This window comes from Oryza brachyantha, chromosome 9 (assembly GCF_000231095.2).
Source record: "Oryza brachyantha chromosome 9, ObraRS2, whole genome shotgun sequence".
NCBI lineage: Eukaryota > Viridiplantae > Streptophyta > Magnoliopsida > Poales > Poaceae > Oryza > Oryza brachyantha.
The window spans coordinates 13,792,819-13,820,675 of record NC_023171.2 but is presented as its reverse complement, the minus strand read 5'-3'; the positions used below and the strand labels follow the sequence as shown (position 1 = coordinate 13,820,675).

Genomic DNA, 27,857 nt, shown 5'->3' with positions numbered 1-27,857 from the left:
GGAAGTGGAGGGATGCACTAGCACTGCACCCTCCATTTCGACTTTTTTTAGCTGTAATATTTGATGATTTATCTTATTTAAAAAATTATAAAAATATTATTTATTTAACTTGTAACTTATTTTATTATCAAAATAACTTTAATCATAACTTATTATTTTTTATATTAAGTTATTTTTTATATTTATACTAAATTTTTAAATAAGACAAATGGTCAAACTTTCTAACTAAAAATTAAAATATAACGGAGGTAACGGAGTAGTACTATGTAGTACGTGCGTATGCCGGTGGTGCACGGTATTTTGCGTACGAAGTTGAGTGGGTAGATAGGCCTGCCACCGGGTTTAAGAAATTAAAAAAAAGTTAGTTACACATAAATTTATGTACTATTTATATTTTATCATCTAATAAAAATAAAATTATTAATCATAATTTTTTTAATAAGACAAAAAGTTAAACATTACATCTAAAAACTAAAAAGTTGATTTATTTTGGGACGGATAGAGTAAATATTTTTAGCTTTTTTTTTTTACCATGCCACCCGACTAGACGTATCCAACTAATATTACTGCCAGGAAGGTTGGTGTGATAGCGTTATTTGGTCATGCATGACAGGACACGGTCAGAATATTCAGATTTGGAAAATAAGTTTGGATAGAGTTAATTTTTTTTGAAAAAAACGTAAAAAGATTTAAAATAATAATAAAATTCCTATAAACTGGCCATTCTTTACCCCATGTATGCTCACTAAGCTCTGGATATTGGGAGGATGGTACCTATTTTATGTACTTTATCGATACTGATTTGTAATCTGTAAACCTCTTGGTCCAAAAATTTGAAACTTATGTTTACACTACAAAAATTGTCACTTCACTGGAATTTGAAATGATGTTTTATTATATATAGGATTAACTTTCTACATGTCGAAGTTTCTTCTTTTAACAGCTGAAGCCCATACAAATTGGATAATATTAGCTTAATTTAGACATGGTAATGTTTTATGTGACGAAAAGAGTGAGTCTGGGATTACGAGCGGACTTGCCGAACGCAGCCGTAGTCTTATGTATGGTTGTTCCACTCGTGTCACGGTGCCGCGGGCCGAGGGGATACCAGCACCCCGGCCTGGCCGTTTCGCGGCCCTAGCTCTTCGCGGGTTGGGCCTCTTTTTGTAGCTTTTGGCTGGAATGTGATGGCTGCCCAGCTTGGTTTGCCTGCCTGCCTGCCCGCCCGCCGGGTCGAGTCGCCTCGACCAGACGGGGCTTGGCGCGGTTCGCGTGCGTGCTAGCTACCGTGCTCGCGCATGGCATGACTCGCAGCCGTTCGTTCCGCCTGCGAGCCAGCCAACCAACCAGCCCTGCCGTGTGGGATGGAAACTTGAAAAGGAACGTCGTAGCAGTAGTAGTAGTAAACGCGAAGCCAAAACGCTCGCTTCATCACTCGCAATACGCGACGTTACTACCAACGACACAATCACCTGGTGGTCATACCAGTAGAGAAGAGTAGTATACCACTCCATGTGAAGCAGCTGTAACGTGCTAAACTATCAATTCTTGAACGGCCCATTTCGCCCCGTAAATAGACGTAAATCGGTCCGCAAATTATTTAAGTTCAGCTCTAATTTAACTAAATTTAATTCATTATTTGGTTAAATTAAAGTCAATTCTAAATTATCCATGGGCATCCATGGACCTTCCACCCGCACAAACAGACAGACAATGTGATTTATGTGGCCATTCATTCTCCCTCCAAAGTCACCACGACATTGTTCGAAAACTAACGGCTACGCCAACGGTTACCCGTCCTGCCTCGGCAACCATAAAGCAACAGATTGACACGCACACACTTTCCATTCTCACCAACATCACATTCTCACCCTCTCCTATTCTTAGCAACAAAATCTATATAAGCAACGACAGCGACGACCACATCTAACGCTACACTAAAAAACCAGCAGAAGGAGAAAAAAACGCAGTCTTGCGATGGCAATTCCAATGGCAACAAGAGGAGCAGCGCTGAGTTGGCGCCACGTCGCCGTGTTCGTCGCCGCGGTCCTCGCGGTGGTGGCCGAGGCGGCCGGCGACCCAAGCAAGATCGGCATTTGCCACGGCCGCGTCGGGAGCAACCTGCCCCCTCCGGTGGCCGCGGCGGCGTTGCTGAGGAAGAACGGGATCACCAAGGCGCGGCTCTTCCTCCCGGACCCGGCCGTGCTCCCGGCGTTCGCCGCCGCGGGGCTCGACCTCATGGTCGGCGTGCCCAACGAGAACCTCACGTTCCTCTCCGCCGCGGGGCCCGACGGCGCGCTCCGCTGGCTCAAGTCCGCCGTCCTGGCGTACGCCCCCGCCGAGCGCGTCCGCTACCTCGCCGTCGGCAACGAGGTGCTGTACAACAACCAGTTCTACGCGCCGCATCTGGTGCCGGCGATGCAGAACCTGCACGCCGCGCTCGTCACCCTCGGCCTCGACGGCAAGATCAAGGTCTCGTCCGCGCACGCCTCGTCGGTGCTCACCGCGTCGTACCCGCCCTCCGCCGGCGCGTTCGACGCCGCCTCCCTCGCCGTCCTCCGCCCCATGCTGCGGTTCCTCGCCGACACCGGCGCGCCATTCATGGTGAACACCTACCCGTTCATCAGCTATGTCAACGACCCCGTCAACGTGCAGCTCGGCTACGCGCTGTTCGGCGCGGGCGCGCCGCCGGTGAGCGACGGCGCGCTGGTGTACACCAACCTGTTCGACGCGACGGTGGACGCGCTGGTGGCCGCGCTGGAGAGGGAGGGGTTCGGCGCCGTGCCGGTCGCGGTGACCGAGACCGGGTGGCCGACGGCGGGGCACCCGGCGGCGACCCCGCAGAACGCCGCCGCGTACAATGCCAAGATGGTGGAGCGGGCAGCGCGCGGCGTCGGCACGCCGCGGCGGCCCGGCGTGCCCGTGGAGGTGTTCCTGTTCGACCTGTACGACGAGGACGGCAAGCCCGGCGCCGGTTCGAGAGGCACTTCGGCATCTTCAGGGCGGACGGGAGCAAGGCTTATGATATCACCTTCGTCTAGTGCTCAATCTGTACTCAGTACTATAATTTGTGTTGAAACTCACGTTGATTTGAGCATCAACTTTACTACTAGTATTTGCTCTTCCCTAAATTCTTTTCCTGAATGTTCCACTCTATTATTTATTTGCCTCTCACCTTACTCGGTATTCAATCGGCCACTGACAGCACTGCGTACCGAGCATTTGATTTGAGGATTCAAGCATATTAAACCATGTTCTCTCAAATGGTGAATAATCTCGTGTGTTTTCTGCAAATATTCTTTTAAAAATCTTTATTCGCTAATTCCTAGCACACAAGTTCAGGAAAATTGTTTAGATAAGCACCTTTATTGTATTGCTACTCCCTGCCCTAGCACAAAAGTTCAGGAAAATTGTTTAGACAACGCTATTCACAACAACACTTCGATTCTTTACCATGTAAGGAGCATTTAGTAGCTTAGGAGGATCTTTTTAGTTCCTGCCGTATATCTGCCTTTCTTTTTTCTTTGGTCATGTGACAATGCTAATACAATGATCCCACTGGTTACAGATGAAGTGAGATGCACCTGCAAATTACAGTAAAATGATAAAACTGGTAAGAACAAATTATTGTCATTTAACTAAACAATTTTGCAGTACCATATAAGATAAAATGGTATGCTGACAGTGTCAACCTGTTATTAGGTGCTCCTATGAAAGAGCATACCAGTCACGGAACAGGTTCAAATTTACAGATGCAGTCGTATATATTTCCATTGAAAAGTTTTTCTGCCAATCTCTGATTCTTGACCATAGCAAGCTGCGTATAAAGTCAATTTGTTAAACTTGTAAAAACATAAGATTTAAGTACAACACCACAATTCAAATGTTTACTGTAGTGCTAGTATAAACTCGGACATACTGACAAAATAGGCAATAAATTTCCAGTAGGGTCAACCGATGGATGCAAGAACCATTATTTCAACTCTTCAAGAAGCAACTACGCTGTTAGACCTAAAAGGTTTCTAAAATATTTTCCCTTCCCTCCAACTAATCCCTTCCATTCCAACACCTTGTCTACTTCCCAACACCGCCGCGAACACCACCTTCCATGGACATTGCCGGTATTATACCTTCACCCACACGCCATTGGTGCTGCTCCATCACCACCACTTTACCCAAATCTAAGGTGTGCAAGCAGGGCTCTGGTGGTGCAATGGTCGCTAGCAAGTCAGCAACACAGCAGCTGCTGACCAATTGGTGTAAAAATTTCATGGTGTTGCATATTCTCATTCAAAGTTATTGTATATTTTCCCCTGATGATTGCATTTGAGAATTATCTATAACTTAAAGTACATCCCTAGCATGGTCACGCCGTCACATTGTTGCTTCAACATTTTTTCCAAGGTTGATTCAGTACAATGATTACAGCAGAGTTATGTCATACTGGCATTTAGGCTTTGTTTAGTTTGCAAAAAAAATTTACAAAAACATCACATCAAAACTTTAAACACACATTTAAAGTATTAAACGTAGTCTAATTATAAAACAAATTTCAGATTCCGTCTGGAAACCGCGAGACGAATCTTTTGAGCCTAAATAATCCGTCATTAGCGCATGTTGGTTACTGTAGCACTTATGGCTAATCACGTACTAGTTAGGCTCAAAAGATTCGTCTCACGATTTCTCACATAACTGTGCAATTAATTTTTTATTTTGTCTACGTTTAATACTTTATTTAGGTGTCCAAAGATTCGATGTGATGTTTTTGGATGAAAATTTTTGGAAACTAAACAGCCCCTTAGACAAAAAGGACATGGCAAGTTTGTAATTGTGCTTTAATGAATCAGCTGTTTGCAGAAACAAGTACCTTTAGAGTATCACACTTAAAATGGGCATTGAGGTTGGTATGGAGTGCTCGCCCCATGCCCTCTAAGATTAACTGCACAACATTTAAAACAAAAACCAATACACCAAACCACATAAGTTTCCAGTTTATTTACATTAGAAAATTTATTCAGTTCAAAGAACTACAGTATCTTACCAAATCTGCATCTTTTGCGGCAGCTGCAAGCTCTGAGCTAACCTGCCGGAAATCAATACACGGACTGCCACATCCATTCTCAACAACCATAAGGGGAACTAAAACTGGTTCATCTTTCAAATCATCTTGGATGCCAGCCATTGCATCAAAGATCAATCCACCTGCCTCTGCGGCTTTCCTAAGTATACCACAATGCTGTAATGCATAGAAAGCAACAACAGAACTTAGGATAACAATAGGTTGCATTAGCGGCCAACACACCTAGGATGAACAGGAAAAAACAATTTATATTCATTTGTACCTTTGCAGCTTCAGCAACAATTCCTGGAAGTTCATTAGCGGTGACATCATTCAAAGCAGGCAATGAATTTGCAACCAAAACCACCTAACAAAATTACCAGCTCAAGTCAACTAAATAGAAATCAGTAGATCTGGTACGATGGAACTCAAGTAATATTAATATGGGCTGTAATAAAGGTATGCCAATTTATTTCAGTTTAAGAATTAGATGGATGTGTGAAAATGATGTGTAGATTTATCTCGAAAACCACTTTCATAAAATTACAATTTTGCCCGGTTATACAAGTATATTAAAATAGAAATTACTGGTCAATTTGCACTTTCGAAACCGTGTCGATGTCTAAAATGACATGTTTATAAATGGAAGGAATGCTTCACAAGGTCAGTTAAATTGCATAGGTCATCTCAATTCTAGGTTTATAAAGGACAACTTCTCAATCTGCCGTTCACTGTATATTTTGACATGCAGGAAAAAAGAAATGTTAATTAAATACATACATATTTGTCATTCAACAAACTGTATCACTTCTGTTATCTATAATTTGAGTGCATAAAGATAACAAAAGGGCAACTCGTCTTAAGCTTTTCAGGTTCTTGAACATATACCTCAGTTCCATGGCGTAATAATTCTCGTGCTAAAGGAATCATTCCAAGGACCACATCAGCACCCGAGTTATCAACAAAAAGCAGTGCTCTTTTGTATGGCTGGCCCTTCTTATCAGTAAGCATTCTCTTTTTAAACATATCAAAGTCATCAATCTGAAAAGCAAGAAAACAATATAAACACAATAAAGCAACAAAGAAGTTTGGAAGTAGTTTGGGTAACTCTTGCAGTACAACAATAACATTTAAAGGTCAGAACTGGAATACTTACCCGCCAAGGACGTTGCATCTTCTTACGGCTCATGCGATAAATTTCAATTATAGTTCCCTTGTGGTAAAGGTCCACACAAGCTCGAGAACCCCAATCAAATATGTTTGCAGCGAGGACACCCTCAATTAGTGCAAGCAATCTAGCTTCCTGAAAACATAATTAGACAACAACAAACATTCAGATCAATTCTGCTGGGTGCTGAGCTAAGCAGAATGATAGCCTTGCTGTCTCTTACCTCATTCATACTATCAAGTTCCATAAGGAGATCAGGTAAAACAGCCAGAGAAGCTTCATTTTCCCTTCACACAATTAAAACAGAAAGATTAGATAAAAGCACGTGAACATACACATGAAGAGTGAGGAAGAGAGGAACTAACCTTTGCTTAATGCTAACATATGCATCGACAAACTGGAATTCTCTTAGGCATTCCTCTCTCAGCTCCAACAGGTTGACTAGACCAAACTTCCCATAAGCAGCAGGCTCCTCCATCAACCTAAATTTAACCAAAAAATGTTAGGAAGCTACATGACATAGTGCAATGAGTCTGGCAAAATCAATCTTTACAGATTAAGAGATCAGCAATGCCCAATTTTGAAGGGAAAATTGATTCTGTGACACTAACTATTAGTGTAATGAGCTCTACAATATCAATCTCTACAGACTAAGAGATTATCAATGCTCAGTTTTCAATAAGGAAACAGAAAAAAATACTAACTAATGTCATATAAGCTCTGTACCTTGCCAAGTGAGCAGAAAAGGCATGTGCAAATGCATCACCCCTCCTTTTGGCATCATCAGTCCCACCTTCACTAGCAACCGCCTACCAACAATAACATGCACAGGTTACTACAAAAAGGAAAAAAGAAATCACACTCTCACAGCAGGACTTGAGGTGTAGATTCCAACATAACAATTACGTGTGTATCAATTACGTGTGTATCATAAATTGCTAAAGAATAAATATAATAATTAACATGTTACTAGTTATACCGCCAAACTTTCTTAACAAGAAATGTAGATTTTGTGGGGACATTGATGTGAGTATAATGATGCTTAGGTGTAAACCAACAAAAGCAATAATAACAAAATACTGCATAGTCATGGCATGTTATTGGGGCTTAATATATTTAGCTATAACTTAGGAGGACCCAATGGGCACCTCATGACAAATGAGATGATAGGTAGCACACACACACACTGATGGAGGGAGGGAGGGGAGCATGAAATAAAATAGCACTGAGTCATATTGTGATTCAAAACTCTGGTGTCTTATCTTGTAAGCTATACAAGGATATTACAAGAAGTACACCATACCTTGTCCACAAGGTCAGGCAAATGGTCTGACAAAACCTTGAACCAGTACCTGACATTGTACATCTCAGATATCATCAAAGGATTCAATTCCTATAAGATATCTAGAAACAAAGGGGAAGGCGAATAATACTTGTACTCATTCAGGTCGAGATCAATTGTGTTTGGTTCATACCTGCAATACAGACAATATATTACAACTTACACATGATATAAAATTGAGCTGCACATATGATAGTGATTGTTCCATCAGACTATCAGCAAGCTTACAATAAAACCACTTTCCCTCAAGCAATTTTGGCATGTATATGTAGGACAAAATGATTTAAAATTTTGATCCCCAACAACAGAAAAAAGGTGTAGATACTACTATCGTTTTAATTGGTAACAGTAAGTGATTTGGTGAAAGAGCTCATATTGCTTAAACCTGAGCTAACATGACATGGTTCTGAGTTCAGTTCAAATCAAGACCCCTATTTGGATGGGGTGCAGTGTAGTTCTTTATATTAAAAATAATGGAGATTGCAGTTCTTTATACTCTTGACTTTGTATACTAAAGCATCTCAATTACTTCTGTCTAAAATCTTTTTGAAATTGATGAGTTGCTTTCTTTAGCTTTTTGAGGCAAATTACCCATTATCCACCCACTCTTTTGGACCTTTTAAGGTACCAAAAGTTGGCTTCCAGCTTCCATAATGAATTTACTACAGACACCATTATATTGCAAAATTGTAATAACTGTTACTTCCTCTATCCCAAAATAACTTCACCTTTCTAGTTTAAATTTGAACTAGAAAGATGGAATTATTTTGGGACCAAGGATGCAATAGACATTAGAGGAGAACTAGAGTTTGTGGCTTACTTCTTTGGATCTTCCAACAGCGGAAAGACATCCAATGTGGGTACAAGATGGAGAACACCAACATTTAGAGCTGCACTTGCATCTGACCGCAAAATGTCTCCCTTGGCAGTAGGCCTTTCAAAACCTCCCATACCTGTTGTCGCAGGAAATCCAACAGGTACAGGTGCTGTAATCTGAGTACCCTTCTGCACAAACTTCTCCATCCATGATATCTGAGACGAACAGTTCCACATAATTATTGATCTTGCGATCAAACAACTTGCGGGAGCCAGAGAATGCTAACCATAAGCCAAGAGTATAAAAAGGTGGAAAAGAATTCAACTCATTACAGCAGTTGTTTTTAGAAAAGAAAAAAAATGCCGAGTGTGCGTTGCTTTTAGTTGGATGAGTGTAGTTTCCATTTTGATGTGTAATTCAGTCAAGCAACAAATTTGTACAAAATGATGTTAAAAATTACAAAAAAGCTAAATCCCCAATAACCAATAAAACTGATGAAGAATAGATGCACTTGCCTTCTCATTGAGATCCCCAAGAGGAGGCCCATGAATTTTTCCACCAACATATGGAGCACCCATTGGGAAGCGTTCAACCAAATGATGTATCCTCAAGTCATCAAGACCATGCTTCTCGTAACTCATGAATGCACCAAGTGCTCCTAGAAAACCCTCATGGCGCAGAAACATGGCTTGTGCCTCACCTTTTGACCTTTACAAATATATAGCATATGTTGGTTCCTTGAACAGAGCTTGTGGAGGAAACCGCTTCAAATTAACTAAGCTACTGCGAGCAACATCAAAACAAGAACCTATATGGAAGTTATACCAGAAATTTACAGCAAAAGAAATTGTGTCCATAGTGTAGGCATGACCACGAATGAAGAATCCCCCAAAAAATATCCTCTTAAGTCCATATCGGAGTGCATTAAGATAGGATATCTATAAACGGAAACAATTGAGTCAGCTTGAATGGAAAGAGAGACAGCAAGTTGAAAACTTAGCACAATAAACAAGAGAACTTAGTAGAAATTTTAAAAAATGTAATGCACCAGTAACATCAGAATTGGTACAGCCAATGATAAAATTCAGTGAACTTGTGAATCATTTGGTTAAATATATTCAGAGAAAATATAGTACACCATAAATTCGACCCCTTTGGATGCATGCCACTTAGCCTACATCCTACAATAGGTAACAATACACATAATCCTAAATCACTGCCGTGAACCATAAGAAGTGATAAATAGGCCTTTAGCAACAAGACCCATTGTTTAGAACTGTCATCTGATAGTAACTTTGGCAGTGTTAGTACCTGGACTCAATTTTCCAATTCTACTAACACCTATACCACCTTTTTTCCCCGTAAAAAAACAAATAACAAAACACAAGTTAAAAATTATGTTGTTGTATGGATTGTTTTTCAGATAACATTGCTGTTGCTCGTATTGGATTTGGACTCACCACTGCACTATTTGGATCACTTGTTCAAAGTTTCAAATTTATAAAGCAATGCTGAATGTGCATCTCTATGGAAAAGTTCTGATGAAGACTGAGCCATTTGTATCAAATAGTTATCTTTATTTGTGTACCTGCCCAATGTTATATGAAATCATCCGCAGCAGAGAGAGTGAAATATCCTCAGGTCTATAATCTGATAGCTCCTTGTTATCTGAAATTGTCTTCCCAAAACTAGAGGCAATTGTTGACGCTGAAAGGCCAATCTGCCATACAGAAGCACACAATAACTAGTAAGAAAGAAGTAGGCACTAAGGACCTCTCTTCTAAAGTTTTCAAAACATAGTGAGTTATGCAAGTAGCAAGTCTGACTAGCAGACTTTAGCAATTCATAGTTTCATAAAGAAGTCTACATTGTACGATAACTTAATAGAGCATCAAATGGCAACAAGGCGGTTTCCATTACCTTGGAGTAGTCCAGACCACCATAAATATCTCCTACAAGCATGTCAATTGTGCTGTTGTCTCCACGCTGGCTCAACTCTAGTAGCTCGTCAAAACTGAAACAAATTCGTGCTTTTAACAGTTCTCAAACTTCTCAGATCTCAACAGAAATGTATGATGCCCACGAAAAGGGGGAAAAATACCTCTTGCACTTTGTCATTAACCTCCCCAACCCCCAGTATGTGCCACCACCAACATTTGTTCCACTTACTCGTTGAAACTTTCCATGCCCATCAACCTTTGAAAACAACAATAAACAACATCCAGCAAACCAAAAATAAAAGTCGAATTAAAGAAAAAGATAATCCGCAAGGTACCTTGATTATGCTGACACCAGACCCCACATTAACAAGAAGGAATGGAAACAGATCATTCTGGTCAATCTGCACATATTCCTTTTGGCCATCCATGTGCGTAAATGCTTCATGGCGTATAGACTGGAAACAAATAAAGTCTTACTAATTTGCATGTAAATTAAATATTTGAATGTGAACAATCTTCAGATAATTTTAAACAATTTACTGCCTTAGTCCATTACATAGATCATATAAAATATAAAACTAAATAATAGGAATATAGGATTCAACCTAAATAGGGTATGGTAACTCAGAGATAGAACCTTAAGCAAAAAATTTGCTCCAGCTACAAGGCAGTCCATTTCATCTTCCTTTTCAAGACTGACTCCCAATCTTTCCTTGAAGAGATCAGCGTATTTGAATGCTCCACCACCTGTTGCCTTTCCACAAGATATCATAGTCAACTAAAATGATAACTGGATCGTTATTTTGTACATGAAAACATCAGAATGAAGTCTGATCCTGATAAGTAATAGCCATTCATGAAAAAAATATCAACAGATGATGTAGGAAAAAAGAATTTGCTTCTATAAGGTACAACCGTCATGACATGGTAACATTCAAGAGCTAATCTTGAGAAGGAAGAAATTCTTGCCATGGTTTACTACAGGTTGGTCTACAGCATTATGATTGTTACTGATCAAAAACCACAGGTAGAATTGTAGAAACCATCTACACCAACACCTAAAAGGTAGCACTAAGAAGAATGGATTGCTAGTAAAAAAAATTGAAGTGCTAGTGAACGGTAACAAACTTTAATCGAAAAATTGACCGAATAAACTTCCATAACTCTAAAGGGTGCTGCTCATTATTTGGCACCTTGATTACGATATTATCAGGCTGAGCTCCTGAGCGCCACGAAGGTGAATCAACCCCTGCAGCACAAAAGTTCTACTCAGTGCTAATAAAGTGAAGGCTAACCTAGACCAACAAAACAATAGTAAATCATGTGGACAACAGAGTGACGGAACAATTTAAATATTTAACAGCTTTATATCTACCCACATGTAGATATACATCAAACTAGATAGACGGTACACTTCCAGAATGGACAGGACAATGAAGAATCACTTCCAGAATGGACAGGACAATGAAGAATGTGAAAAACATGAAATGCAAAAACTCAAGCATGCCATCAGAATAAAGATCTTGAGGACACAATTCAGCCAAACACAGAAGATGCTAGTCAATATTGAAATTGCTAATATATACTCATGTGCTACAAATGAATTTGTAACTTTGGTAACTACCTACATATAATCCCCCTGCTCATAATATGGAAAATTATTTATCTATGACCATCAAGGTGATTTGTAATCTTACAATGCAAATATCAAAACATAAACGACTACAACTGTTCACTATACAAAGTAATGCTTGCATACCACCACGATGTAGTTGTTTGGAAGAAATGAAGTCCAAACATTCACTTAGCTTTCCAGTCTCAAACTTCACAAAGTGGAGCCTCCCTCCAAGAACAGGATAGCTCCTCCTGCCACCATTTAACATCCCAAGTCTTCTCTTCGTAGACATCTTACGCTTGTCCTCATTGGAATGTTCCGCATGCCGAGAAAAATAGACCAACTTTATAAGAGAACCTGGAGAAAAACATACATCATGTACTCCAGTATACAAATTGGTAGGAGACATGGAAACCAATAAGAAGAGAATAAGAGATTGTAGCTCTCATTTCGGATTGATGGCCAAAAATAGAGCTACTGAATAATAAATCTAGAACGGTAAAATGCTTTCATTTGTAAGGCACATTCCTCATTAGTTCAGAAACCAATGTGACAAGTCCTGGTTCTGAAAAAAATATCACAAATCTAGAGTTTACTTACCGAAATAATTCCAAGCTATCAGTGCGATCAACTAGCAAGAGCGCACATAAGGATTCACAACGTTCGGTACTGAGCACATGCAAATGCAACTAAAACAGCATTACGCCGAACTGCTACTCTGCTAGCTTGCTAGCACTGATACTAGAGAGAACCTCCATAGAACCGTTTGATTCTCAGCTTTCATGCACTTAACTATCTCCCATTCACTCTACAGTAACAACTTCGGGCGGATGACTTCAGGTAGCGTCAGCGAACTGATTCCAATGGCGGAATGAGAGGCGACATCAATCGGAAACAGGGGGTGAGCTAGACTCCGAGCGAACGTACCACCGATGTCGAGGGCGAGGTGGGAGATGTCGTCGGACTGGTTGGGCAGCAGGATGGTGGGGTTGCGGTCCTCCGAGGTGCCGTGGATCGCCGCGCCGCTGAGGTCCAGCTGCGGGCGCGACCCCGAGCGGGGCAGCATCGCCGCGGGCGCCTGGGCGGCAGCGGCCGCTGGCTTCCCCTCCCCCACCGCCTCCTCCCCAGCCTCGTGCTTCACGCCCCTTCCCTCCCCCTCCCCAAGGACCGCCTCGCTATTATTGGCCGCCATTTGGTCAAGTGAATGCGGTGGAGCCTCCACCAACTGCCCACCTGCCTGCCGCCCGCCGTGCGCGTGGTCGTGGTCGTGGTAGTGGCGGTGGCGGCTGCTACCGCCAGCCTCGGGAGGATCGAAGGCACCAAAAACGCGACGACAAAACCGGGATCCCGGGGACGCACGCCGGCGGAATCGCGCTCGCTCCCCTGCTCCAGTGGGTGGGTGGGCGGCGGAGGGATGGGTGGTGGATTTGTTGCTTGTGGTCTCGGGAGGTTGGGAATTTTCTCTCCACACCTCTCTCCGCGCTGGAGACGATGGGTGGAAAAGTCAATCTTGACCGGTTTTGTTTTCACCGGTCTACCAGGTGGGCCCCTGACTGCAGTCAGCGCTCAGTGTGCAGTCAAATGCCGCAATTACGCAATATCTCTTCTGAATATATGCCAATTAAGACAACAGTATTATTTGGACCATTTGATACGAGTGAGAATCTTTTTAGGTTTCGGGATAAAAGTTGGAAATGTATAATCAGATTATTAAAGGGTAAATGCTAAATTTCACTGTACTTGTGGAACAAGGATAGTTTGGCGTATGCCATATTTTATTTCTTACATTTTCAAATGTCTAAGCGCAAAATCAAATCACAATGGTTACCTTGTCAATTCATTTCCATAGATCTATAGATGCATGCACTCCTTCAGTTTTGATAGTACATGACGACAGTACATGATGGCACAGCATTATTGGTGGATTAGTTGAACGTGGTTAGTTTTGTTTTTTTTTCTAATAGGATGATTCGAGTCCTATAATTACGATGGATTATCTTGTCGTACATGTCTATTAAACTAATCCTTCCTCCGTTCTAAAATATTTGACACAATAGATTTTTTTATACACTTTTGACTATTCGTCTTATTTAAAAAATTTTATAAAATATGTAGCTATATATACGCATAAAAGTATACTTAACAATAAATAAAATATATAAAAGTAATTAATAATTATGTAATTTTTTGAATAAGACAAATGATCAAACATTTATAAAAAAATCAACTACGTCAAACATTTAGGAACAAAGATTTATATATTATCCGCCATACTTCAATTTATACATTTAGTGCAACTTCACAAAACTTGAGTCATCTTGTTACATCTGTTAGATGTTCTTTACGAGTATTGTCATATTTCCTGTTCCAGTCAGAAATTATCATGTCTCATCTGTTCAAATAAACATAATATTACACTTCTAACAATTATTCTAGTTCGCTCACTCTACTTCAATTGTCCAAATAAGCACAATCAAAACGATTTGTTAATGATTAAAAACAATTTATTGATAAACTTTATATTATATATATATATATATATGTGACTGAAAATAAAATATGATAAAAAAGACTCAAAATAAACTCCTATATAAATTTTAAAATTCATTATTTAAATTATAAACATAAGTAAAAATATATTGGTTATCCTTGGAGCTAAACCAGTTAGTTCATTGAAGCTCCACAAAACTTGAACATAAGGTGCAAAGAAGATATGGGCTGAAGATAAATTTTGGTTATTTCAGTGTGTGATACAGAGAAATACATCCAAACATTTTCTTCTTTTTGAAAGGAGATAAATTATTTATCTTGGACCATGGAATCCTCGTGTACTGTACGGTCGAGATCGTACCAAGTACACACTGCAGTTAGACAGACCCCTGCGCCGACGCCGCCGCCGCCGCCGGCCTCGCCGCATCGCCTTCCAGCCATCGCCGCCGCCTCCGGCGACCAGCCTCGGCCTCCGCACTCACCGTATGCCCTTCTACGGCGTGCCTCCGCGCCGGGGGGAGGGGGGGGGGCGCTCTCGCGGGCCTCTCGTCCAGACCAAACGCGCGGCGGCGCCCACCGTGCCGGCGCCGTCGAAGGCACGACGGAGACGGCAGCAGCACTGCCCCCCCCCCCCCCCATTTCTTCCCCCACACCCCCACGGATTCCTTGACCCACGGTTCGGTGATCATCACAGCGCCAGGACGAGCGCAAATTCTCATCCGGGAGGGACGCATCGTGGGGGGACAGGTGCCTGAAGAACACTCTTCACCCGCACTCAGCCCGATTTCGCGATCCGGAAGGATGCATCTCACCTTGCGTTCGCGCTGGGAGCACAGGTTGCAGTCAACCCGCTCGTGCGCGGGGCAGCATTTGGTCTACTGTTGCGTCCATATCCTGTCGCCCCTTCAGGAGCAGCATCCGCGTGGAAGGTCGCTCGCTTCGCTGGTGGCCACGGGGGAGCCCCCCAAACGCGACGTCGTCGTCATCATGGAGACATCCGGTGCTGGTCAGTTCTGTTCCTCACCAAGATTCATCTTCCTTCTCTGGCCTTGTTGTTCTTTCAGGTTGCATCAGTCTTGTGCGTCCTCTACTGCAGCTTTCCCTTTGCTGCACGTTTGCAACCTGACTGACGCAGTCTGGTCTCTTGTCAAACAGCAAGCTGGACCATCCGGATTAATTGGCTCACGTAGTGTTAACTTGACAAATTGACATGGATGATAGCCATAGTGGTGTGCCAAAATTATTGGTTGAGACAGGGTCAAGTAAGGTTTTATGAGTGCGATCTGACCTGGCTGGGTTTAGATTATCCCTCTTACGTAAATACTTGCAGTTGAAACTCCCAACAGCATATATGAACTGTCTAGTAAATAAAGAACCAGTCCAGATGATGATGCTGATTGACTAATTTGAGATCTTGGTGCATAGTCATTGGCTGACAGATTGAACTTCTCGGCTCCAAAATCCTGAACATTTGTTTAAGATCTTATGGCGCAAGCGTTGTGGAGTGACATGTGATGCTTGATTGAATAGGAAGATATGAATCCACTCGGTCTTGCACTCTTGCTAGCTACCTATGATTTTCTAGAGCCCAACATCCTGTGGCAGTGAAATAATCAGTAGTACAAATTTGTGTTGTGTTTTCGTACAACTTGCACGGGTAGTCAGAGCTTGTGGTAAATTACTACAGGTCCCCTTTCTCATTGATTTGGAACAGTAAGATTAGTAAGATTAGAACATTTCCTTTTAGTTCGAATGCAATAGAGTTTGTATTCATGGTCAACTTTCAGAATAAAAACCCATGAAGGTATAGGACTAAGAGCATCCCCAACAGCTCATCTATCTCATCCTCTATTTATAGAGGATGAAGACTATAAATTGAGCTCCAACAGAACAGTCATTCTATCATTTATTTTTAGATGTCATCCATATTATGAGAAAGAATCTTTATATTTGGATGATCTCTCTCCATCCTTCAAAGAGATATAGATATAGAGTATGTCATATATATATGATCTAGTAGAGTACAAAGAGATATGAAAGATAAAACTAGTTTAGATAATCATCCAAATAAAGATATGGATGACCAAATTTAGATGAGCTATTTAGGATGCTCTAATGCATTAACTTCTGTATGCTTCCTGTAGAAACAAATAAATTGAATTGTTCCAATAGAATACACCCTTTACCACCTGTCTAACAAATTAAACAACCCATGATATTTTAGAAGGTTCTAGAGGTTACATTTTCCTGGCAGTTCAATATTCCAGTAGATTACTGCAATATTGTTCATCAAGTGATTGTGAACTCATGATAAGTTACAAAGCCAGTGAATGTCTTACTGAGGGAACCTGAATTCAAGATGCAAGAAGCTGGGGGATCAAGATTAAATTTGACCATTTCCTACCTAATCCATTATACTATAACCAATCTGACATTGGATTACGCGTTTTCCAGCTGCAAAGGTGGTAATCCAGGTTGTTATTCAGTGGATTTGGCTGATTGGAAATGTCGGACCTGTTTCAGTTATGTTAATTGAATTATATGTTTTCCATATGAACTAGAACCGTTAGGTCTGATATTAGCCTGAAGCTTTAGGAAATTGCTGTACTTAGCTGCAAGATATTGTATTTGAATCTTGTTACCCTTGTCGGTAAGTACACAAGCACTAGAGAGTAATTGCTTATAAGTTATCAAATTCAAATCCCTGACATTTGAGAGAACGTAAGTAATATGACTTTAAATACAAAAGATAGGAGTAAACATATTTTTATATAATATGGTCTAGAAAATTAGTTACATGAAGACACCTATGCTAAAGTACAGTTTTTCCTGTCAAGTGACCACTTAAAATAAAATAGTAAGACACCTGTGTTAAAGTAAAGTACTGTTTTCCCTTTCAAGTGACCACTGAAAATAAAACAGTATTATCAGTTGATTATTGTCTTTTATCTGTGCAATCAACATAGATGTGGGGTTGCAAGGAATTAAACATATTTGAAATGCACACCATTGATTGTCTATGTCTTAGATCTTGTGGTGTAAGTCTTGGAAGACAGGATGGAATTGACCTACCAACTAGAAGAATCTCATTCTTATTGTGCCATCAGTACTGAAAGTAATGTTTCCTTCTCAGTATTCTTTTTGGTAAATTTGATTGTGCACCACATGTAAAATACAGTCTGATATTGGATGGTTATTCATGTCATAAGTTTGTTGCCTCTACCCTTCAGAAGAGTATCCAAAGGATGGACGATCTTAAATTCAAAAGGGGAATGGTTGTTCAGATTTCCAGTATTTGTTTCATTGTCTTTACAAATCACTCATTCTTGTTAAAATTGCTAATTTATTATCTACATTTTTGTTCAAAAGGAACACTACCAGGTAACCTGATAGTTCATTTATAAACTAAAGTAAATTTACAAAAATAAAGAGGAGAAACTCAAAGATCTACAATGTTTGTAACAAGGTTTGAACTACATTAACCCGGTAGTTCTTTATAAACTAAAGTAAAATATTTACAAAAATAAAGAGGAGAAACTCAAATATCTACAAAGTTTGTAACCAGGCTTGAACTACACCTTACTATCTATTTATTAAAGGGTATCTCACTCTACCCCTCTCTGTTTGCTTCTTCTGTTCATTGGTGAAATTTTGAGTTGTTGTCATTAGTCTGGATCAGTGGAAAATTCTCATGTGTCTTTTTTTTTCCTTGAATACCTCGTCTCTCTATTCGATTTGCATTCAGGATTTATATTCACATTTTCACTATGGTCAAGAGCTCCAACTGTTATTCATTAACTACAGATCTTGACAAAGCAAATTATATACGCCAGATTCTCTATGCAGGCTAAGCCAGCAAACCCCATATTATATGGTGACAAAATAACACTGTTTCTCTCTCACTGCTATGGTGATCAGCTGTTAGCTGAAAGAATCTATTAAAATGCCCATGCAAGCAAATAGCATTCTATCAGTCTAGCATTCACTGCCAAAATCAGATAGCTTGCGACATATTAGTATCTAAATTGGTTTTACACTTTTACATATTCCTGGGATTTTTGAAGATATGCAGACTAGCTCATGATCTGCCACATTATTTGACAATTTGGCACAAATATTTCTTGACAGTTAATTCTCATTTCAATTTTCTGAAGCACAGAACACTGAATTGACATTACCTTTTTGTTACAGAGAACGGTCATTTCATTCCCTTGTCGGCACAATCAGTTATCTACCTGGATGGTTACTTTTGTCTGTTGACGTCAGTCTTGAGCCGAAGTGAGTTTTAGTACCCTCGTCTGTATTGTTTGGAAACAATCTCATTGGAGTCCATCTTAGTGAGTAAACATGGTGCAGCTCAGAATGGTTCTGGAATATGGATTACTGCATCGTGTTATAGACCAACGAATTGTTCTATACAATGAACAATGTTTTATGTTCCTTGATGGAACTAGTAGCTGAAAATTACCTATTATTGGGTACGATCTCATTTTTCAGGTATTGTTTCTCGCTGGGACCTAACATCATTTTTTTGATACTGACAGGTAACACATGGCTGTATGGCATTGGTTGGACTGCCTATTTCTGGATGTCAATTAGTACAACAGTATGCAGGTAGTACGAATGTGTTCGCTAAGTATGGCTGATATGTGTGACCTTTGTTTCTCCATGGTTCGTTGCACCTTCCAACTTCTCATCAAGCAAATTTGTAATTAGAAGCTAGCTAGTAAAAGATAATCATAAGATAGACTCCTGCCGACTTACCAGGCAGGCTAGCACTATTTCAACCACACCTCACCAGTGTCAACCAAGTTCATGACTCTGAAATACTGAACCTGGTCATGGATGAGTTCCCTCTTGTTTTTTGTTTGTGTCCTTGGTAATGTAGTTGAACCATAAAATGGACCTAGGAATCCCAGTATTAAACACTAAGAAGTGATGAGGTGCATTTAGAAATTAGAAACTAGATTTGTACTTGTAAAATGGTGACCTGCCTTGTCACCAGTATTAGCCTGTTAACAGATGACCGGCCCTGCAGCTACAGCCAGTCATCTTACATAATCATTTTTCTCTGGAAAAGCATAGCTGAAGTAGTGAAGCCTAACCACCTGAGAATATCAACAGCTCTCTACAGTTTACAACCTGCAGCCAGTCATCTGACATATTAATTTTTCGCTGGAATTACACAGGTGAAGTAGTGCAGCCTAACCACCTGAGAATATCAACAGTTATCTACACTTTGCAAGTATTTCATCGTCTGGCTATCTTTGCACCTCACCTTACGTCGTTTCTTGATATTGACACAGAAACAACGGTTGGCCGGCTGTCTTGCCTGTTAATTACAGCAAGTCAATCAGTCAGTAACTACAGGCCAGAGGAAGTTGACAGTCTGACAGATCGTATCGGTATGGCTGACACGAGACCTTGTCTGGCTGCTGTGGCTCGTCGAGGCTTCCCCCCGCCAGGTCGCCGTCGTACAAAGCATGTACCCCGTCTGCCGTCTGGACACACGGCGGAGCGAGCTTGCTTTGCTCCTGCGTCGACCGTCTACGTCGACCGACCGCCACTTGTGCTCCAAGGACACTGGCTGCATGTTCAGCTGCGAGTTGCAGGATTGCATCTACCACTGCTCTCTCTGAGCCTGGGCCGGCGAGCCGGCCTGGCGTGGTTTGTGGCTGACGGAATGGTTGATGGGATCATTGCGTAAGGGCGCAACCACGGCAAGGTGGGCAGGCAGACATGCACCCGTGGGCAACGGAAGTGGCAAAAGCCTTCAGCGACACCGGACTGTAGCTTTTGCGTGGTGGAGTTACGTTATTGTTGATGTTACACTTGCCCTCTGCATCCAGGCCGGGAGGAAAAAAAGGGAAGATCTTTGTATCCGATGCAGCGTCAGTTTAAGCAGAGGTAAGTGGTGGATCATCCATCCCTCGATCCAACGTGCTTTACATGCCTCCAGATCGATGCAAGATGAATCTCATAATTCAGGCAATAAAAGACTTAGCATAATATAACCATTTAATTGACTCACTTGCTCGATAATGTCCAGGAAGTCGCCTTTTCTTACTTAAGAGTGAAAGGAAGCTTGATACTACTTGGTTGATTCATCAGCGGCAACTAAAACTTTAATTTTGAAACCTAGTTTTATTTTTGATTTTTTTTGTCACTCTATTTTTTATAATCAACTTTTAAACCGCTAATATCATACAAGTAGGGGATGATTGTTTGTCACATATTTGTAAACGAAAAGTAATTTGTGAATAAAACTTTTATATACGTATTAGTGATCTAAAAGCCAATACTGTAAAATAAACTTCGGTGAAAACCTCAAAATCAACTTTAAATTTAACGTTGAAAATTTAAATTTTGGTTTATAAGTATAAGCGGAAACGAAAAGAGGATGGTAGTATTTTAACGCAAGACTTTTCTACATCGGGTCTTTTAATAAAAACTTGATCTATATACTATTCTTGATTGCTTCTTTTAATTTTATTATTAAGGCTTATCAGTCGTAGCTCAACCGATCAAAGCTTCAATATCGACGTTCTCTCTTATTGTTTGGCAGGGGCATCGATCCAGGAACAGTTTTAAGGCCGGCGTTGGTGCATGCAGGTGTGCGACACAAGGTACACGCTGCTCCTTGAGCGCCCTATCTATCTACACATCAACCATCTTATTTTTCTTTTTGTGTGTGCAGCAAGTGGTGTAACCTTGTGGGCGCAGCTAAGTCAGCGAGCTGGCTCCGTCGCCGTCGCCATCACCGGAGATTAAAAAGAGCTTTGAGGGTTGAGGAGTAGCAGGAGGAGGAGGAGGAGGAGGGCCTAGCTATATATACGCCCTCCACCCACACGCTCCGGCTGCAGTTGCGAGGCACTTATCACGGCCCCTTTGTTTTTGCTGCAATCAAACCCCGCCTCGCGACTGCCTATCAACGATCGAGAGACATCAGCAGCTTGGCTGGCCTGAGCTACCTCGATCGGTCGCCGTGGTCGATCTCTCCCGGCGACGGCTGCGGCGGTGGACACACACATATATATATACACACACACAGATGGGGAGGCAGCCGTGCTGCGACAAGCTGGGGGTGAAGCGGGGGCCGTGGACGGCGGAGGAGGACAAGAAGCTGATGAGCTTCATCCTGACCAACGGCCATTGCTGCTGGCGCGCCGTGCCGAAGCTCGCCGGGCTGCTGCGCTGCGGCAAGAGCTGCCGGCTCCGGTGGACCAACTACCTCCGCCCCGACCTCAAGCGCGGCCTCCTCACCGACGCCGAGGAACAGCTCGTCATCGACCTCCACGCCAAGCTCGGCAACAGGTGCGTCCTCAAGTTCCACGTACTCTTTGCCCTCGTCTAGCATACACAAATCAAATGCATGCATACAAACCTACAATCGATGCCACCATATATCTATTTCATCCTAACATGATCGTGTCATAGTTGCAAGGCTGCCACACAGTAGACGCTGAACAGCTAATACAATTTCATGAATAGTATTTTGATATTGATATTATATAGATCTTTGTTTAACTCCAAACATATAAATCATTAACAGTAGCAGCTTCTTTTCCTAGCCAGTAATTTGCACCTTGTAGCAGGATAATAGGGTCCAGGAAAATAAAAGTACTATTAGCTACCTGCATGCCCATTATTTGATACGAAGACGACTGACGACATATGTGCCTGTCATCAATGTGTGAGGTCGCAAAGCCACCAAATTACAGTACTTGACAACGAAAGCATGGGTCGTTAATCACTCGTGAACAAAGTAGAGCTTACATGTGCATGACATCACAGTCACGTAGGTACGTAAACCTTCATCACTACGACTACTGCTGTCGTACGCAAGCTAGTAAACTTGTCTCCATGTGTGCGTTGCCAAGAAAGCATCTTACCCTCTTCGATGATGAAGTAATTAAACTCATGGACTAGCACGTATGTTCCTTGTCAACACACAGGATCAAACGTACGAAGTACTGTCCACTGATTGGTAAAACCATGGAAGAAACTCCCTAAATGTAACCATCAGAAGTTAGCAACCAAATTAAGCGTAGACTGTAGCATCTGACTCATGTATTTCATATCGCTCTCAAAGGTGTGGATTACTTGTTTCTTGCTTTGAACGAGACAAAACATAACTTGGAATATATGTACCACATAGTAACCCTACTTGCATGAGAGATTCATTAAGAAGTGAGACTTTCTACACTGCTGAAGGTCAGTCAAAATCTAGAAGTTTCATTCATGCATAGATATAACATGGAGAAGAGAAAAAGGAAATCTTTTCTAGAATCACACTATTTTCCATCCATCTTGTTATGTATGATCCAAGCTTACTAGAAGTTATCGCATATTTTATTATAGTGAAAGTTAATTGTATGCTAGCTTTGCATAGAAAAATATATGATGTGCGAAAGGACGATAATATTGCGGTTATACAACTGTTGACCTAGCTAGCTTGTTTTTGTTAATTTAAACCCGAAGAAAAATATTGTGAGACCAACAGTTGATAAAAAACAAGTGGTTGGTCTAAGATATGTGTTTGCAATTCGTTGATTGTTTAGATTATTTGTTAGAAGAATTTGTTGAGTTATTAGATAAAAGTTATTTATTGGAATCTGAACATTCCCTGCTTCCATCCTGTAATGCTCTCAAGAAAAAAAAAAGCACACAATTCTTCAATCAACTAAAAAGGAAATTAAATTAATGAACTATTTTGTAAGAATAAATTAAAAATATAATTTCTTTCGAATTTGTAAAATATGCTTTGTAAAGGATAGCTCACACTGTTAGAAAAAGCATATGGCATGTTGGTGGCCTATTGCCATAGTACGAGGAAACATCAAGCAACACATGTGTGCATAGCTTCTCAATAATCAAGTGGAGATGTACAAGATTAACCAAGTATGAACATGCTTAATTGTGGTCCTTGTTATGGAGAATTAATTAAGTGCCTACTTTTACTTTTGGCAGAAGATAGCTAATTTTTGTGCAATCACTGTCGTACCAACTGATATTGATATTTTGAAAAATTGTAGAAGAAACAAAAGGACGGTACTACACAATGAGATCCACAATAATTTTTTCCCAAAATTAATGCTATTGTTTTGATTTTTTATGTCAACACTGAATTAATTAGGGGGTTTGCACAGTAGATGTGCCTCCACATAAATTAGAGTAGCACAAAAACCTTGCCTTTTTATCACAGTTCGTAGACACAGTTGCCAAACTTTATATTCTTGGGTGTTCTATGCTGCCCCAGTGACCTACAATGTCATAGCCATGGAAAAATATCACAGAAAACATTGGAAATTTCTTGGATCACTGTCTTGATGTGCATTCTAGAGCACTGGCGGCCACTAGCTTGACTTGTGTGGCTAAGAAAATCCTACACGTTGGATTCAGAAATAGAAAGCATCGCTCTTAGGTCCATTTGCCTCATTGGAAAATGGAAGAAAGCTTTTTAAAAAGTACACTACCAACCACTTTGTTGTTTTGTCACTCTTAATTAAAAGGCTACTCCTCAGATAGCTTAAAGAAACAGACGAGATCGAGATGGGTTGTGACCTCTAATTAAGAGAGGAGCACTTCAAATCAGTAAAATATTTGCAATTGCTGATGCAAATGGTGACCAGTTTTCACAGCTATGTAAAAACGTGCATAAAAAATACCACTAGGCAGTAAATTATGAATAGAGTGAAGTTTGGTCAGTCATCACACTTCCATGTCTCCCTCAAACTCTAATGATTAACAGATCAGGTATCAATTGTGTAGATATGGTAATTCCATGTAGTTTTAACATTTCATCAGCGAGCCGGGTACCTGCGAAAATGATTGACAAGGGGTGGATTCTTTGTTTTTCTCTTCTATCTTTTAGGAATATAATTAAAAGCGAATTCTAAAGCGTACTCAGCTGAAATCATCAATCAGCTGGTTTCTCCATCCAAGTACTGTCATAAAATTGACATAATTCCTTTTTTTAGCCTTGTGTTATATAGACATTCTCATCAGTCGATAGTTTTCATTCTTACTTAAGCATGCACGTCTGCATGATGTCTTTGTGAGAATTACCAAATCACCACTCTTCCTTTGTTGATGTTAATTGGGTTCATTGTGTCCATGCAGATGGTCCAAGATTGCTGCCAAGCTACCTGGCAGGACGGACAACGAGATCAAGAACCACTGGAATACACACATCAAGAAGAAGCTCATCAAGATGGGAATCGATCCGGTGACGCATGAGCCCCTCGACCTGAAGCAGGCGAGCCCGACCACCACCTCGCAGTCCACTGTCACGGAGTCCGGCGAGGCAACCAGGCAGCAAAGCCCTCAGCTTGACGACGTCGTCCTCAGGGACATGTCTGCCGGTGGCGACAGCCCACCGGAGTCGAGCACGAACACTGCCAGCACGGCCGGTGGGAGTAGCAGCAGCAGCAGCAGCCATTACCAGGACCCTCTGGTGAAGTGGCTGCTGGAAGAGGACCTGCCCACCGGCGACGAGCCATGGCTCAACTTCACGGCCGGCAACGACGTCGACGAGTTCAGTAGCATCGCCCCCGCCGCGCCGTCGCTGCCGTGGGACGTCGGCGTGACGGACTGGCTGCTCGACTACCAAGATTTTGGGATGGGGGACTCGAGCTTGATGGTCGATGCCTCCCTGGTCAGCAGCTCAAATGGATCAAACTTCTAGCTAGAAGATGTCAGCAACTTAATTAATTGTGTTGCTATCAGTGTAGATAAGTGGAGTATAATTAATAAAAGCATCAAGATTGCGAAAGCAGCTAGGCATGGCCGGCCAAGATCGGAGGATGGTCACAAGTCAAGGCCTTGCTCTTCAGAAAACAAATCAATGGTTGGGATTGATGCATTTGAGAGAGGGTATATGTGTAGATGGTACATGTTGTTGTGTATTTTTCCCTTGAGGTTGAATGAGGGGTTTGTGACATTAACTAGAAGTGTTACTTCTCAAATGGAGATACTTAGTTTTTCTTTTTTTTTGGGAGGGGGGAGAGGTAGGACTCTTTGTTGGTGTAACTATGCACATGTTTCCAATAAAAAAATGTGGGTGGGTAATGTACAATATTAGTTCACTAGTTTGTATTATACAGCACTACGTGTGTTGCTTTTATCTTTGTTTCATCATTTCAGGTTATAAGATGCTTTGGAGTAACAAGTTCATGTATTATAGGGTACATTCTTATATGCAGATTGCATTAATTTACTTAAGTTGTGAAAAAAATATTTTTAGATCTCTATGTAGAGTTGGTGAGGTTCTGGTAGTTATTTAAGAACTGGTCAGTTAATTACTTGCATCATGGTTTTATTAATAAGTTTTAATGATAGTTTTAACGATTGAGTAGGTAAGTGTCCCTAATTCAACGGTGCAGTTGAGCTGGACAAATATACGGCACTAGTTGATGAAGACACCATTTTTTATTCAACAGTTTTGACAAATTTGTTTGCCAGATAAAGAGTGAAAGAGGTAAGCGAAAAGGAGAGCAAGCAACCCAAAGAACACAAGGTGAAAAGGTAAAAATAAAAAGACTGAAAAGGTAAAAATAAAAAAGTTTCGTGCGGATGTGATAGACTGATAGTGTAATTTCTTTTGAGAGATGTGATATAGATTTTTACCAGAGATGAAAAAGATAATAGAGAAGAATGCATGATAGTGAAGATTGACATCCTTTAGTGCCGGGAGATAAAGGTATATTTGTCACGGTATAAATATGCACCCATCGTGATCATTAATATAAAAAACGCTAGATATAAGAAGAAGGGTTCTAATATAAGTATTTATTAAGAGAAGTGAGACTTCGAATTTAGATCAGCTAGTATGCTAGCATATTATCTTATGATGCTAGTCGGAGGATATTTGACGTTTATCAGTGATCATTAATATAGGATTGAGAATAGGTTCAGGAGTTCAGATTACGTAACAAGATCGACTCAGTGTGCACAATTTTTGGCATGGCAGGGCTCATCAAGCGTCAGAAGACGGAAGCTTAATCTTTTTGTTGTTTATCGTATACGTGACCTAAAATCTAAGTATTTATATAAACTTTGGTTGTGTGTAGAGAGACCGGATTTCTATCTATTGTTAGAAAAATGATATTGTATATTAAACTTAACACTTAGTGATATTGTATATTTATATTAAGAATGGAACGAAGTACCTAGTTTGATAAGTAGCGTAATGCAAGATTTTTAACATAAATTTTATTACACAAACGACAAACTCTTGATAATTCATAAACATATCTTCGAACTTATTGTACTTTTGACTTTGAGTGGCTGATATATAGATATCTCGAGTTCATATATCATATGTCAGTGACCTATGCCAGAGGCAGAGACTCGTCCCAATAGGTCTCAACTAATTTCACGTTCCAATTAAGCAGGACCAAGACTTTCTTTGAGCAGCCACTTCAGTCTTCAGAAACTGCAGAAAGATGTCAATGAGATATGCTGACTGATGAACACAATATCAGCAGCATCATGTGGCGCACCCTAATCCTTCAATATAATATCCTATTTGACATGTCAGATTTTTTTTGTGTAACAAAGAAACTGATGTACAAATGTGTGTTGAAAACCATATCCACGGCAATGCAGATACGTGCATATGCAGCATATCGACGTGTTGTCTGAGGATATGGCCGTCTGAAATCTGAAAAGTTAGGCAATACTTTACATGGAAGAAAAAAAAATGATACTCCAGTAAAGCTAGTTAACAGCATCTCCAACAGCTCATTCATCCTATCCTTCATCTTAGAAATATAGGACGAAGAATAAAAATTGAGCTCTAGCAGAACATCTATCTCATCATCTATTTTTGGATGTCATTCATATTAGGAGAGAAACTCTATATTTAGATGTTCTCTCTCCAATCCTCCAAATAGATATAGAGGATATCATATATAGATGATCTGCTGAGTACAAAGGGATATGAAGGATGAAAATATTTTAGATGATCATCCAAATGAATATGTGGATGATCAAACTTAGATGAGTTGTTGGGGATGCTCTAATTAGCTAGATAGCTTCTCTAATCTCTCATCCTCTCTCTTAATTTGGAGTTGACGTCTACACAAGCTAGATGATACGTGGCCTCCCATTCTTAGCAAGAAACAAACGTGAAAACTTGCTGCGTTAAGTTTGATTTGTTTTCTGATATTGCCAGCTGATTGATCCAGTGAAAAAAAAATTGAAACCCAATCGTCTTGGGACTGATTTTTCTCAAAAAAAAATCGTCAGTAATTATTTCAGTGATGATTGTTACGATGCTCTCCTGTTTCCCAGAACCAAAAGAAACCTCTTGGTCAGTGTCGTCTTTCGTAAGCATTATTCTTGTAAGGACAAATTAATCTTCCTTACAGTGTTATTAATCATAGGTGTTTTACCCTGCTTTATATAGATGGTAGAACTAATC

At 40.7% G+C, this 27,857-nt stretch overlaps 3 protein-coding genes across 3 annotated transcripts; 2 read left to right on the top strand and 1 right to left on the bottom strand.

The window, feature by feature from the left end:
* The first annotated feature begins 1,946 nt into the window (after positions 1 to 1,946).
* LOC102711732 (glucan endo-1,3-beta-glucosidase-like) lies at positions 1,947 to 3,131 on the top strand. The gene is given in 2 exon segments (XM_006661410.3): positions 1,947 to 2,971; positions 2,974 to 3,131. Coding segments are annotated over 2 exon segments (1,062 nt in total). The 5' UTR covers positions 1,947 to 1,977; the 3' UTR covers positions 3,042 to 3,131.
* A 206-nt stretch (positions 3,132 to 3,337) lies between these two features.
* LOC102722522 (pantothenate kinase 2) lies at positions 3,338 to 13,382 on the bottom strand. The gene is made up of 23 exons (XM_006660824.3): positions 12,869 to 13,382; positions 12,086 to 12,298; positions 11,520 to 11,575; positions 10,964 to 11,080; positions 10,662 to 10,781; positions 10,488 to 10,582; positions 10,307 to 10,400; positions 9,975 to 10,106; positions 9,212 to 9,324; positions 8,902 to 9,094; positions 8,390 to 8,601; positions 7,661 to 7,702; positions 7,531 to 7,579; positions 6,954 to 7,036; positions 6,593 to 6,709; positions 6,451 to 6,514; positions 6,216 to 6,362; positions 5,948 to 6,100; positions 5,343 to 5,426; positions 5,042 to 5,236; positions 4,868 to 4,939; positions 3,693 to 3,817; positions 3,338 to 3,584 (listed from the first exon to the last, which is right to left on the bottom strand). Exons 1-22 carry the CDS (start codon positions 13,131 to 13,133, stop codon positions 3,728 to 3,730), a joined length of 2,706 nt encoding a protein of 901 aa, XP_006660887.3. The 5' UTR covers positions 13,134 to 13,382; the 3' UTR covers positions 3,338 to 3,584; positions 3,693 to 3,727.
* Positions 13,383 to 20,141: 6,759 nt separating this feature from the next.
* On the top strand, positions 20,142 to 25,554 carry LOC102722244 (MYB-like transcription factor ODO1). The gene is made up of 4 exons (XM_006660823.3): positions 20,142 to 20,338; positions 20,997 to 21,057; positions 21,129 to 21,745; positions 24,554 to 25,554. Exons 3-4 carry the CDS (start codon positions 21,483 to 21,485, stop codon positions 25,116 to 25,118), a joined length of 828 nt encoding a protein of 275 aa, XP_006660886.1. The 5' UTR covers positions 20,142 to 20,338; positions 20,997 to 21,057; positions 21,129 to 21,482; the 3' UTR covers positions 25,119 to 25,554.
* The last annotated feature ends 2,303 nt before the right edge of the window (positions 25,555 to 27,857 follow it).